At 46.3% G+C, this 14,697-nt stretch overlaps 1 protein-coding gene across 2 annotated transcripts; it reads left to right on the top strand.

Annotated features, from left to right (window-relative positions):
* The first annotated feature begins 4,227 nt into the window (after positions 1–4,227).
* Positions 4,228–14,399, top strand: SLC25A28 (solute carrier family 25 member 28). 2 transcript variants are annotated; one of them, XM_032311790.1, is made up of 4 exons: positions 4,228–4,656; positions 10,830–11,058; positions 12,175–12,231; positions 13,585–14,399. In XM_032311790.1, exons 1-4 carry the CDS (start codon positions 4,366–4,368, stop codon positions 14,100–14,102), a joined length of 1,095 nt encoding a protein of 364 aa, XP_032167681.1. In that variant the 5' UTR covers positions 4,228–4,365; the 3' UTR covers positions 14,103–14,399. The 2 variants fall into 2 exon arrangements, with proteins under 2 accessions (XP_032167681.1, XP_032167680.1); XM_032311789.1 differs by lacking the exon at positions 4,228–4,656 and adding an exon at positions 4,677–4,965.
* The last annotated feature ends 298 nt before the right edge of the window (positions 14,400–14,697 follow it).

Genomic DNA, 14,697 nt, shown 5'->3' with positions numbered 1-14,697 from the left:
TTTTTTTTAGATTTTTTATTTTTTATTTGACAGAGAGAGAGAGAGAGATCACAAGTAGGCAGAGCGGCAGGCAGAGAAAGGGGGGAAGCAGGCTCCCTGCCGAGCAGAGAGCCTGATGCGGGGCTGGATCCCAGGACCCCGAGATCATGACCCAAGCCGAAGGCAGAGGCTTAACCCACTGAGCCACCCAGGCGCCCCCTCCATGTTTAACTTTTTGAGGAATGGCTAAACTATTTCCCACAGTGGCTGAACCATTTTACAGTGCCAGCAGCAACATCTGAGGATTCTAATTTCTCCATATACTCATCCACACATATTGTTTGTATTTTTTATTATAGCCATCCGAGAGGGTATGAAATGGTTTAGTCAATAGTCTATTGACAAAAGAATATGAATATGTTTTTAGTACAAGCCTGAATAAAATGTTCAAGATAAAAAAAAATATGAATTTACTTTTGACATATTTCCTTCTATTTGAAGGCATGAAGCTGATCTGTGAAAATTAAACAGTACTTTCCCTATACTTCTAGAAATTATGCAAGATAGAAAATTGAGACCTAAGTTGAGATGTGAGCAGCTTTCTTGTTTCTGACTAGAGAAGGAGCCTTGCACTTTGTAGCATGTTAGTACTTCCCAGCATACATTTTTATAAGTCTTGAATATCCTTGTCCCAAGAGAAATAGATAAGACACTGATCTTACCAGGAGTGTGTCAGCTGAATAAAATAAGGTGCTACAACATGTAACATTTAATTATGCTCTTTTGCTTTATTCGAAGGGGAAACTCCCTCAGAAACAATGTATTCTTTGATAATAAGGTTGGAATAGGTGATGTGGTTAAATTAAAAACCCATTACTCCACTGTACGATATATATGTACACCAGATATCCCATAAGGACGAAAATATCCATTTCTAAAGCCATTTTTTGCCCTATTCAAAATATAGGTAGTTGGAGGGAGAAAGACCTGAAATCTACAGTTAGTGGTGTCTTGGTTGAAAGGAGCCTTGCTAGCACCAGGACCGCTCAGCTCCCAGGAAATTTATGTCCCAGGGCGACGAACTGTAACAAGCTGGATAGGCAAAGGCACACTTCTTTCACAAGGTGGGAAGACAGACAAAGAAACAAGAGGAAGGAAAGAAGAGATGCCTGAAATGCTTTCTCAGATTAATTTTAGCAAAGATGCCAAAGACAAGGAATAACAAATTGATTCCCTTGAACCTGTCCCCACACCCACCTTGGAGCTCCTTCCTGTGCACATTCTCCTGCCGTGAACTGCTCAAACGCATTATGTCTTCTCCCTTCTGTCCTCACTGACTGCCCATCTCTAAATTCCTACAGCTTTTAGGGTCTACTCTTCATAATGTAGGAACCAATTTTGCTTTAAGTGACTGTAAAGAAGTCAGTCTTATTTTCATGTGTGGCTGTTGGAATCAACATTGTATATGCAATGGAGTATTACTCGCCATGCCATTTGCAATGACATGGATGGAGCCAGACTGTATTATGCTAAGTGAAATAAGTCAGAGAAAGACAAATGCCGTATGATCTCACGCATGTGTGGAATTTTAAGAAAGAAAACAGATGAACATACGGGAAGGTGAAAAGAAAAAACGGAGGGAAACAAGCTATAAGACACTCTTAATAGAGAAATTGATGGCTGATGGAGGGACGTGGGTGGGTGTGGGCTAGGTGGGCAATGAGCACTGGGTGTTGTAAGTGATCCATCACTGAATTCGACTCCAGAAACCAATGTTGCACTGTATGTCCACTGAAGTTTAAGTTAAAAAGAAGCAGCAGCAGCAGCAGCAGCAGCAGTAATAGTAGTTTAGTAGTAGTAGTAGTAGTAGAAGTAGCATATGAGGGAAATACAGTAGCAGTAGCAGCAGTAGTAGTAGTAGTGTAGTAGTGTAATAGTAGTAGTATAGTGGTAGTAGTAGTAGTATGAGGAGGGAAATACAGCAGCAGCAGTAGTAGTAGTAGAGAAGTAGTAGTATGCGAGGAGGGAAATACAGGCCCAATGGGGGAAACAGATTTGGAATGGTAAGGTTCTCTAAGGTATTAAAGATGACAAAAAGCATTAAAACGTTAGCAATGCTTTCCCTCGGTGTTTAGAGAAATGTAGGAAATTGAGAAGTCTAAAATGTAGAATAGAGTGGTTCCTAGGGAGGAAAATATTTCAGTGAGGGATGAGTCAGTGGGGGCAGGAGGGAATAAGAAAAATACCATTACATTTGGAAAGATCATCTGTGGTCACTGGATAAATGAGTGAAAATGTTGGGGTTAGGCACCTGAGTGGCTCAGTCTGTTAAGTTTCTGCCTTCTGCCCAGGTCGTGATGTCAGGTCCTGGGATGGAGCCCCCCCAAGGGGATCCCTGCTCAATCGGGAGTGTGCTTCTCCCTCTGCCCCTGTTCGTGTTCTCTCACTTGCTCACGCTCTCTCTCAAGTAAATAAATAAAATTTTTTTAAAAAAATTTAAATGTGGGGATTAAGGCGAGAGAGGATACAGCAGGTATAGCTCATTACTGCAGTAGTTTGGCAGTAGAGGGAATTAGTTCTCTAGCAGGATTGAGTGGTTTATCTTTTGGGGAGATCTATTCATTTCTCAAGGGAAGCGAGCTAGAGAAGAGAGAAGATGTAGAGAAGGGTTTTTTACCTCAAGTTTATGGCCCCCTAGGTGGTGTGTGCACGGCGGGTGGGAAGTGGAGGGAAGAGGATCTGTAGTTTCGTTACTTTCGCAAAGGTCCAGGCCCAAAGATTATTAACCACTGCTGAGGAGGAAGAGAATAGATGAATAAAACAGTCAAAACCAAACCAAACCAAACCAGTCCTTAGAGAAGGACTAAGCTTTAAAGAAAAAAAGAAAGCCTCTTCCTTAAAAGCTATAACGAGATGATAAAGTTCACAACTGCATCGTCATCTCGGAAAAATAGGTAGTAAGAACCGAGCTGGAAACGGGGGAGGCTTGTGCAAACACACTCCCGAGAAGGGATACCGAAGCAATGACGACGGAGGAGCGGAGAGCTCTGCGTTCCTCAACCGAGCCAGCAGCCCTCGTGCAGCTCCCGCGCAACGTCACCGCCCAGGAGGTGGTGCTCCCGGCTGGGAATCGCCGGCACAAACCAGTGAGGGCGGCTCTCAGACTCGGGCCGCCCCGCCTGGGAAGAACAGCGATCTTATCACGAAAGGCAATCACCCCAGGCAGTGGTGGTCATCAGCGCGTAAGTGCCGGGAAAAGCTGTTCCGTCCGAGCTTCTCCACAGTCGCCGTACTTTTCTGTGCTGTTTGGCAGCTGCCTCCAGACCGGCCTCTCCACCTGTCATCTCTGAACCATCCCGCCCCATTTCGACATCTCCTTCCTGCCTCCAGCTCTCGGCCTGGCGCAGGACCCAGAGACAGCGGGCCCCGGAGAACTCATTCATTCAGCACCCGCGGGATATACCGGGTGACTTCGCGTGCAAGCCCAGGGCGGCATGCCGGCGCTTGAGGAGCACCGAGCCCTCAGGAGCCGGCTCGCGCGCGGCATGGGGCGGGGGACAGCACACCAGATCCAACCGGAGTCTAAGGGGCCTCCACCCGTCTGTCGCAACAGCTTCCCGCACTGGCCCGCAGGCAGCGCCAGGGAATACCCGGCCCAAGCTGGCTCCACCTCACGCCGGCCCGAGATCCCGCGGGAACAGAGCTCGGGGGCCAGCGCCGCCCGCCCGCGACCTGCGTGTCCCGGGATTTGGGGCCCGCGCTCGAAAGCAGTTCTAACGGCTGACTGCAACGGTTTGACCTTGAAGGCCTGGCACCACCCCCACCCCCTCCCGAGACGATCCAGCATGCAGCGCCCGCAGTCCCCAGCCACCAGTCCGGGGCCCAGATCCGGTCCCTCTACCCGCTGGGCTCTTCGCTCTCTTCCCGTAGCCAATCGGATCCCGACGTGGTGATGGCCAATGGCCGCAGTCAAAGTATCAAGAGTGGTTGAGCCTATCAAAGTTCAGCCTTAAGTTTCCCTCCGCCCTCCAGAAAAGTCGGTGGGCGGGCTGTTCTTGCATGTTGGCCAATCAATGGCCAATAAACAAGAAGCTTCCCAAGATCAAAGGGGAAGGGGTGGGATCTAAACCGTAGCAACGCCGCAGGGCGGAGGAATGACGGGCAACTTCTCTAATACCACAGACATCTTTTTCTGACGTATGCAAGGGGGCGGGGCTGCCTTGGCGGCCGCACCAATGCCTGACTGGGGGGCGTGTTCATGGGCCGAGCGGGAGCCGGAGGCCCCGGGCTCTCTGGGCCGCGCCTGAGGCGGACACGACGGGGCTGGGGGACGGTGGCGGCAGCGGCAGCGGCGGCGAGGGTGGGCGCCGCAGCTGGCCCGGGTGGATGGAGTTGGAGGGGCGGGGTGCTGGCGGTGTGGCGGGGGGGCCGGCGGCTGGGCCGGGGCGGAGCCCCGGGGAGTCGGCGCTGCTGGACGGGTGGCTACAGCGGGGCGTGGGCCGGGGGGCCGGCGGCGGGGAGGCCGGGGCCTGCAGGCCCCCGGTACGGCAGGATCCGGACACCGGCCCGGACTACGAGGCGCTGCCGGCTGGAGCCACTGTCACCACGCACATGGTGGCGGGCGCCGTGGCAGGGATCCTGGAGCACTGCGTGATGTATCCCATCGACTGCGTCAAGGTGAGACGTGGACCGGCTCCGAATCCGACCTGAGGCAGACCCGACCCCTGGGTCCTGTCCAGAGCCAGGATCCCGGCCGAGAGCCGGAGCCGACATGGGTTTCTTCCTGGCCCCTGCCATCGCCGCACGATTCGACCGATACTCCGTGCAAGCAAGGTCCCGGCTGGGGATTGAACCCAGCCAGGAACCAGGACCCATTTCTAACCGTCAGTGAGATCTGAATCGGCACTGTGGAAAGAAAATCTGTCAGCCAAGGCCCCGGAACCTAGCTGGGACTAAACAGGAATAGGGTGGGAGGGGATGGAACAGGTAAGTGCTACTAACTTGATGAAGATGAAGCCAACTGGGGTGAATCAGACCCTGAATAGAATCTTAAAGGCTTGAGATGTTCTGTGGCAGGTGCTTTTATAAGCTTCTTGCTGTGTCTTCCCTTAAAAGTGAGGGGGCAGGAACCGAAATCTGAAGTCTCTCAGCTAGATAGAGCATTTACTTATTAAATCTTAACCCACGAGTGACTGGAAATCATTTGTGCAGTGAGAATTCATAGTTCTAGACTGGAAGTAATTTGGGAAAGACCACGTTCAGGAAGAGGTTTCGGTTTCCCTGCATCAGGCATGATACCCCACCTATTTCCTGAACATGAAAACTAAGCTGGGATTAGGATTTTGTATGTGCAGCCCTCAAACAAGAGATGGACCTGGCAGTGTATTTCTTTAGCCAGCTGAAGTTGACAAAAGGGAAAAGTTGCCTAGAAGGGAAGCATGATGATATTGAAAATGAATTGGGATCAACATGACGACATGATTGCTGTGAAAGTAAAAACTAACTGCAGCCACAACCAAGCAGATTGATAAGTGGGTAAAGAAGTCAAGTGCTTCGGAAGAAAGCTAGGTGAAGAGAGGAGCTGATTTTTCTTTACAGTTCTTACTCTTGTGCATTAGTAAAGGTACCAATCTCTCAAAGTAAGAACTAGATTGAATGAAAAGTAAATTCAAGGGGACTGTTGAAGTAAATGTATTGGCAGACTGATGCCTCCTTTAAAAATGTTGGGGTTATAGTCAAACAGTATCCTCACAGCTCTTTGAAGTGTGTTTTGTTTTTTTTTTCCCCTCAAATTAGGAAGATGTTACATATGCAAAAGGAGAGAGTACTGAGTTGGGAAATACAAAGTCTATCTTTTCTGCTTCTTCCTGGTTCTGGTACTCTCACTTGTTTTCTTTGGTAGTGTGGATGAAGAAATAGGGAAAGTGCTCATTAAGCTTTGTGAATGACTCTGAGTTGATAGTTTTCTAGCAAGTTGCAAGGCAACTTCTACCAAGGGCCATATCTATTGAAACTGGTAGATTGCACTTGGTTAAAATGGATACTAGAGTTTTAAATACCCTTTTCAGTTGAGAGGAATAGGAATAAATAGTAAAATCCATGCGAGAGAAGTAAGAGGATGGTTAATGCTCTAACAGTATTAAAATATAAAGTGGATAAGTACCAGTAAAGATTCTGACATTTGTGTAGTAAAGTCTAGGTTGAATGACTGTGAGTTGTTAATGCTATATATCCAAAAATTAAAATGACCTAACTGCAAAGCAAAGTAACTTCACTATACTTAGACTGTGAGTAGAGAGCAGGGTTTAGGGAGCTATGTTTCAGGATGGGTATCATATGAAAACTAGATCAAAGAAAGCAGTGAAAATTATTTAATGACTTGAAAAATACAACGTAATAATGTGACTGAGAAATATTACTGTAACTTATCAACCTAAGTGTTGTCCCATTGCCTTGGGAGGCTCTCCTTATTCAATATCTTTGCGTAATGTTGCTATATTTTATAGATTCCTCTGTTAGGAATGCTTGCAGAATATTTGGGTGAATATGAAAGAGGGCAAATCTTTGCCATGTGACAAAATGGGTTTTGGGTTTTTTTGTTTTTTTTTTTTTTAAGTAACAGACCATTCGGAATAAAAAATGGTAGATAAGGCAGAAGATCAAAATGGGTAATACTGATTGAAAACAAAGAGAAGGTGGGACCAGAAAGCAAGGAGACTGATATATTCTTGAGGCTGATAAACCCACTGAGGGAACTCTTCTGAAAGAGGAGTTCCAGAAATATTTTGCATAATCACAGCATTGCTAGAATAAGTTACTTCTAGCCTTCCAAGGTAACTGTTTCGAAGAACAGTTCTTATTCATTTACACAAACTTTTAAGTGTTTGTTTTTTAAAAAAAAATTAGTCATATGACATTACAGTCATGCCTCAAAGCCCTGTATTAAATAATTATTTGGTTCAGAGGCAAAAAAAAAAAAAAAAATGCTCAAGAGTCTTCAAAGATACAAAAGCATATTTTAGAAGAATCATTTGCATTTGCCATTAATACTGAGATTTAAAAGACTAGAGGGAACAACTAGGTGAGACTGGTAGGATTTAATGTAAGTAGGATGTTAAGACATTGTTGTGCAGACATGAAAGTAAAATTCACATCTCTTCCTTCAGAAAGGACTTCCCAGTTCACTTGTCCCAGGGCTTCCCAGTTCCTCTTTCACCATAAATGGTGGTGGAGAAGAAGAGCAGCCCAACGGTCCGTAAGACTAGAGGCAGGTAACTGTGTTGGAGCCTAAACAGCAGCCACAGGGTTTGCAAATGAAAGTTGGCATTGCCTCTTGGCATGCAAGCCTGTGCACCCCAGCTACTTATCAGGGTCAAGTTGATTTAAAATATCCTTGGGAGGAACGTACCATAACCCGCTAGGCCACAGTTACTCAGCCAACTATTTACATAGTCATAATAGGGAGATTTGGGAGTCCAAATATATTCCAGTTTTCTTTTTCTGAGCCTCAGAGGCAAACACCAGACTTTATCTATAGGGAGAGGCTCTGCAACCAAAGTAGTCAGAATCATCTCAAAATCATTTGGCTAAGCACCCACCTGCCTGCAAGGTGCTACTTTTTGGCTCTGCAATGGGGACACAAATAATCTACTTACATAATAAGTTAAAGAGAGAAAGAGCAAGGGAAATCTTTTCCAAACTCCAGATGCAAACGGTTATCTATACATGTGCACCAGTGAAAGGTTAGGAAGTAGAAACATTGGCTTATTCGACTTTCTTGTATCTAATAATAATACTACTTATTCAATAAAGGGCAATTGTTCTTATTTGCCAAGCACTAATGATGTGCCTTACATAAAATTATTCGTTTAATCCTTGAAGCAATTTCACAAAGTATACACCATTTTCATTATTTTACAGATGAAGAAAAGGAAGCAAGTTAAGTGGCACCGTCATGATTTGAACCCAGTCTGACTCTCAGGCCTTCCATACAGCCTTCCCAGAAGTAGATCTCCAGATCCAAGCAAGGCACAGAGTTTCATAATAGTGCTCATCCCTAAACATGACCTCCAGATTAATAGCTGGACATAAAAATCATTATAGCCACAGAGAAACTTTAAAGTAAAAACTAAAAGATACAAAATTAAACCTAATTTACTAGTGGCTAAGCACCAGTTAGTTGCCCATGCACATTTGTGAAATGTATACAAGAGACAACAGTGCCATCATCTATAAATTATATGGTATGAACAAATATGCCCAAGAATCGTGTTTGAATTAAAAAAATAAAAAGCCTTATATTTCTAGTGCTTCATAAATTACCAGTGGCTTTTACATGTCCTCTTGGAATCTGCACAACAGCCCCGTGACCCATTCTTAGTCTCATGTTTTAGATGACAACATTGAAACTCTGGTTAAGTGATCTATCCAAGACCACACATCCACACATCTAGCAAAGCAGGGGCTCATACTCAGGCTTATACTCAATTGACTCAAATGTGGCTTGTCTTTTACCAAACCACTTATCTCCCTATTAGTTCATTTGGATTTTCTTCAAAGCCAGTGTTTTTCTAAATAATTAAAGGCTATTCGTAAACTTGTAGAGATTTCATTTTTCTCCCAAAGAAAGATTTATTGGTTCACTCCTTTGGGGAGCCATATTGATTTTTTTTAAAGATTTGATTGATTGATTGATTGATTGATTTGACAGACAGAGATCACAAGTAGGCAGAGAGAGAGGAGGAAGCAGTCTCCCTGCCGAGCAGAGAGCCTGATGTGGGGCTCGATCCCAGGACTCTGGGATCATGACCTAGGCCAAAGGCAGAGGCTTTAACCCACTGAGCCACCCAGGCGCCCTCCCATATTGATTTTTATATTTGGCCTAGCTTATGCCTGGGTCCTTTCCATAAGGGTGTAAGTAGAATTGTGTTAGATGTAAAAGGTATGTATAAAATATTCAAAGTAACTTTCAGTCCAGGTTTCTCTTGAGGGTGAAAGGTTCTAAGTCTCTGAGGCCAGACCTTTCAAGGCTGGTAATGCCACTGACTTCAGCAGAGCAATGCAATTTCTGAACATTCTCCCTGTACAAGATCAGTTTCAAACAAACCTATGGAAACACAATTGTTAAGCTACCAGGCCCAGTTTATCTTTATCAGCAGCTGTAGCCAGCAAAGACCTGTAGTCACAAATAACTCCTCTAATGGTTTCTGTACCATTAGATGATGTGAAAGATTGGTCGTTAGCATATCCTTTATTGGAAATTTATGGTGTTATTTTTTTTTTTGAGAAGTAGAATGAGTCAAGTTGTAATAAATGATACTGTATTTATGATAGAACTTACAGTATTAACCTTTTAAGCTTCCAGTTCTTTGTCCGTAGCAAGCTGGAGAAAATAACTTTAGAGGAATGTGGATTGCTTGCAGCTAACTAGGACCTGTTAATCTGGTTAATTGTTTTCCCCTGTGCTCTTGAGAAGAGGCAGTGCTCTTGGATTCCAGATGGCCAAAAGGAAGGTTCAAATTGAATCAGTAACTGGAATGAAGTAGGAATTTAAACTGCATTTGGGCATTAGTTGCCCCTACTGACTCACTAATAGCCCACTTCTTACTTTGTGAACTGGTGCAGACAGCTAAGATTCATTTGTTCTTTCATTCATCTGTTCATTCATTCATTCAACAAACAGATCTTGAGGGCTTACTCTGTTTAGGCCCTGGACATTGATTTTATATTGTTAATCTCCATGCTACCTTAATCTTTTTTTTTTTTTTTAAAAGATTTATTTATTTGACAGACAGAGATCACAAGTAGGCAGAGAAGCAGGCAGAGAGAGAGGAGGAAGCAGGCTCCCTGCTGAGCAGAGAACCTGATGCGGGACTCTATCCCAGGACCCTGAGATCATGACCTGAGCCAAAGGCAGCGGCTTAACCCACTGAGCCACCCAGGCGCCCCCATGCTACCTTAATCTTGAAGTGGATCAACAGACAAGAGATTTTCATTAGGAGACACACCCTTCCCCTGAGGGTCTGTGATTTGGGGGATGTTTTGAAAAGATACATTTCCTATATTTCAATCCAAATTTGTCCAGCATTACACAAAGTATCTACCATGTATTTTTGTCTCAGTCATTGAATCCTCTGGAAATTCCATGGATTATGTTTCATGAAGGCTGATATTATTTGATACCAATTTCGGGATTCATTCAGTTTAGATTAGAGATCTGGTAATCCCTTAAATTTTAGAGACTAAGTTGGTTTCCACCTTTCATAGTTTCAGGTTAAAATTAGAGCAGTATCCATTACAGATACTGCCTTTGCCAAGAGTTTAACCTACAGGCCCAGTTGTCAATGCCAAGTAATCTGAGAAACTCAGATAATTAGCAAGGATCCAACAAAGGATGAGTTATCCTCCTTAGTGTAGTATGTGGTGAGGAAGCAGGCCCAGGATCAATCTTCAGAAATAATGCATAAACTATGTTGTAGAGAGAAAATAGTTGACTTCAAAATACATTTGGAAAGAACTCGGCCCGAGATTATTAAGGCACAAAAGCAACTTCTGAAACTTGGGCTTGGTATTTGTTGCTGAGGCTCTGAATCATTTCAGAGTCCAAGGCCACTTCCCAAGCAGTGATGTCCTCAGAGACAACAGCGGTGTTCCCCTCATAGATGACTAGCAAAAGAAAGGTCCAGGTCTTGGAAAGATTGGATGCAGATCTGGAAGGAAGTAAACCTGGAAGCCAGGCGGCACTCCTGCCCCTTGGCATGATTCCACATAGAAGTGCCCACAGCCTCAGTGTCGGAAGTCGGGAAGCTGAGGAGTTGGCATCGCTGACCCTGCGCTTTCTGTAATTTCAGACCCGGATGCAGAGCCTACAGCCAGACCCAGCCGCCCGCTACCGCAATGTGTTGGAGGCGCTCTGGAGGATTATAAGAACGGAGGGGCTGTGGAGGCCTATGCGGGGGCTGAACGTCACAGCAACAGGCGCGGGGCCTGCCCATGCCCTGTATTTTGCCTGCTACGAAAAGTTAAAAAAGACATTGAGTGATGTAATCCACCCTGGGGGCAATAGCCATATTGCCAACGGTATTGAGCATTCCTGTGCTGGTTCCCCCACTTTCTCAACTCTCTGGGCTTTGCTGCTGTCCGTGCTTTCCCGTCTCAGCATGGTTTGGAGCTGAAGCTGTGGGCTGGTGTAGGCCAGATTATAGGGGAGGGACTTCCAAACCTGAAGTTCTCGGACAAGGGGCAACCCCACCCCTCCTTGGGGGCGTCCTCAACAAAGTGTTGACAGTATCTTCCCTTACTTACCAGCTCAACTCTTCTCCCTGCACCAACTTCTAACACCCCGGTAACACATGGAGACGCACGGAACTACCCCCTCATTGTGTATTTCCTGATAGTCAGGTGATGTCCTGCTCTTCGGGGCAGGGTCAGAGGTGACCCAGCCACCCAAAGAAGACATTAATGGAGCCCCAGCTCTTTGCCTCACCTTTTCAGGACCCTAACTGACCAGAGGCAGTTTGAGTTGCTGAGGACATGACCAGGCCTCAACATGTGAATTGGGCTGGAGCCAAGGGACTTCTGCACAGAGAAACCAGAGGGTTGGAGGCTATGTGGAAGGAACGGAAGGGACAGCAGCCGGGTGCTTGAGGACTGAGCACCAAATCGAGAGCGAATGGGAGTGGTGAGGGATATGGCAGTTCAGGACCCGAAGGAAAGGTCTAGTCGTACAGATACTAGAATCTGTGGAGATGGTCTGGGCAGCACAGGGGTGGCAGGCTGGGAGACGAGAGGCTGTGGTGCAAATCTGACCACCCCGCCGCCCCTCGTGTTCTCCCTCGACTGGAGGCAGCTGACGCTGGCATCCCTTGGCCGCAGTGGATCTGGTTCCTATCTGGGGCATAAACTGCATTTATTCTCAAAACTGGCTGTAAAATTTGGGCTGTTTTCCTAGGCTCTTCTGGGCCTTCCTATTATACCTATGGAATGAAGATTGGTGACCCTAACTAAGCTGGTGGGAACAAGTGTCTTCATATCTCTGAACGGGGGTTTAGGAGTAGTGGGGTCGCATCTTTTGAACTGGCTCCTACGTTCCCTGTCCCTACTCTGGCTTAGCTGTCCCCCCACCCTCCGCCAGGCCTCAGTGAATGACCTGACCTCTCCTGGCCTTATATGTGGCAGTTGTTTTCTCCTTTGCAGGTGCAGCCGGGTGTGTAGCAACATTACTGCATGATGCAGCCATGAATCCAGCAGAAGGTAATGATTCTGCCTCCATTCCCTCTGTGGGCAGCTGCATCCACATCTTGGGCTTTTCCTTTATTTCTGGTTTGCAGAAGAAAGCCAGGGAGCACGTGGTTGGTTTGGGTGGGAAATCCTGCTGTGCTACGGCGTCTTACCAGTAGAGGGCGCTCCCCTCCATGTTGTGGGTACTGAGGAGGCGCCCCTTAGGAAGGAAACTCCTTGAGATTTCTTCCGTCTTTGGGGCTTTTCTCAAAAAAGAAGGCCTATTCCCGGGCCTTCCTGGAAGTCTCCTCTGTAAGGGATTTGATCTCATCTGAAAATTTAACAGATTATTTCACTTTTCTTCAAAGAGGTGAAGATGGATGATTTTAACATTTAAAAATCCAGCCTTTCTTGTTGAAATGAAGACAGATGATATAGGAATGAAAGGGTACATTATAGAGCTCAGTTCATGCATGGCTACTTGGATCTCGGCTTTCCAGGTGGAGGGTGAGATACTCAAATATGAAGGGGTAGTGTGGTTGCTATGTTCTTTAAGTTCTAGTTCTTTACTTGGTATGTGCAAGGCGGTGGTGTGACAAGGGCCAAACCTAAGCTAGAGATCCAGAGCTCACATCACGTTAACCACTTGAGGGAGCAGATGTTCGGAAACTAAAGCCACAGTTCTTCTTGGTTAAGAATTTTGTTTTCTTTTTGGTAGCCCTTCGCCTGTAGAAGGATTAACCATCCTTGTTCCGTAAGAGTTGGGTGCTCTGCATACCTGAGGATGCAGATTAGGGCTATCTGTTCATTATGATGTTCACTGTCACTGAGTCATTGTCTTGGGTTTTATGAAAGAGTAAGATAATAGTAGTACGTACTTACTTAAAGGAAACCCTCTGGAGTCTCTAAATCATACATATATTCTGTATGTTTATTGTTTTTTTTTAATATTTTGTTTAATTTGAGAGCGCTAGAGAGGGTGAACGTGGGAAGGGGCAGAGGCAGAAGGAGAAGCAGACTCCCTGCTGAGCAGCAAGCCCAGGCCTCGATCCCAACCCTGGGATCCTGACCTGAAGTAAAGGCAGATGCCCAACCAACTGAGCCACCCAGGCACCCTCACTAGTTGGTTTTAAAGAAAACCTAATGGAAGGGGGTCTGTTATATTTTGGCTCTTTACCAGTCTTCTCCTATCCCCTCTCAAAAAAGGGAAACCTGAATGTATTAGATAATAACATATTAATGTATTATTGACAGCTCACTCATATTTTTTTCCCTCCCTCTGCTCCGATGGCTGACCCGCCGACTTGGGACTCTGAATCTGGATACCCTCGCTCACCCGTTGACGGCTGGCATCGTTTCCTTCCTTCTTGTTGGTGGCACCCTCAGTGGTCAAGCAGAGGATGCAGATGTACAATTCACCATACCACCGGGTGACAGACTGTGTGCGGGCAGTGTGGCAAAATGAAGGGGCCAGCGCCTTCTATCGTAGCTACACCACGCAGCTAACCATGAATGTTCCCTTCCAAGCCATTCACTTCATGACCTATGAATTCCTGCAGGAGCACTTTAACCCCCAAAGACGGTACAGCCCCAGCTCCCACGTCCTCTCCGGAGCCTGTGCAGGAGCCGTCGCTGCTGCCGCCACAACCCCACTGGACGTTTGTAAAACACTGCTCAACACCCAGGAGTCCCTGGCCTTGAACTCAAACATCACAGGACATATCACAGGCATGGCAAGTGCCTTCAGGACGGTGTATCAAGTAGGCGGGGTGACCGCCTACTTCCGAGGGGTGCAGGCCAGAGTAATTTACCAGATCCCCTCCACAGCCATCGCGTGGTCTGTGTATGAGTTCTTCAAATACCTAATCACCAAACGGCAACAAGAGTGGAGGGCCAGCAAGTGAAATGAAGCAGCAGAAAATGCAGCCACGTTCTCTGTCTCCTGGCCTGCTCCAGCCTTGCGTGGAGTTGGAAGGAAGGGAGAGGGTTCTCCCCAGGCTGTTGGTGTTTTGGCTAACACCAGTTCCTGCCGACCTCTGTTGCCGCCACCTTTCCTTCCGGGCCCTAAGCGATGCAGCAAAGCACACCACAGCACCTCTGATAACCTCTCTCCCTCCTGGGCCTGACGACCTGCTCTAGACTGTTACAGAGGGATAAGCAGCTCATTCCCGTGGTTCCTAATAAAAAGCCTTTAAATTAAATGGTTTCATTGGGTTTGTTTCGCCAAAGGGGAAGTGAAATGCTATCAACTGCTCTTGACTTTAAGCGTAAATCAAGGGGCCCAAAGGGAAGATTTATCACGTATGTCTGTCCATGGTTTGCGTTTCTGCTCATTTACACAGTGACTTAAGACTCTGGAGCCTTACTCCCTTTGTTTTAGTAATAGGCTTCTAGGAATCTCTCTGAGGGCAGGAACAATGGCTTTTGACAGATCCTGGCTAACCAGGCACTCTTGATTCCCACTTTTCCCTGGGACAGTGGCTGGGCACAGAAGAGGTA

Source organism: Mustela erminea, chromosome 14, assembly GCF_009829155.1.
Source record: "Mustela erminea isolate mMusErm1 chromosome 14, mMusErm1.Pri, whole genome shotgun sequence".
NCBI lineage: Eukaryota > Metazoa > Chordata > Mammalia > Carnivora > Mustelidae > Mustela > Mustela erminea.
This window is presented reverse-complemented; position numbering and strand designations above follow the sequence as displayed.

What these genes read in the sequence shown, in the direction of transcription:
- SLC25A28 (XM_032311790.1), top strand. Translation starts at nt 4,366, where the DNA reads ATGGAGTTGGAGGGGCGGGGTGCTGGCGGTGTGGCGGGGGGGCCGGCG. An exon ending in ATCCCATCGACTGCGTCAAG is followed by an intron (nt 4,657 to 10,829) that starts GTGAGACGTGGA and finishes CTGTAATTTCAG; the next exon opens with ACCCGGATGCAGAGCCTACA. An exon ending in CAATAGCCATATTGCCAACG is followed by an intron (nt 11,059 to 12,174) that starts GTATTGAGCATT and finishes TCTCCTTTGCAG; the next exon opens with GTGCAGCCGGGTGTGTAGCA.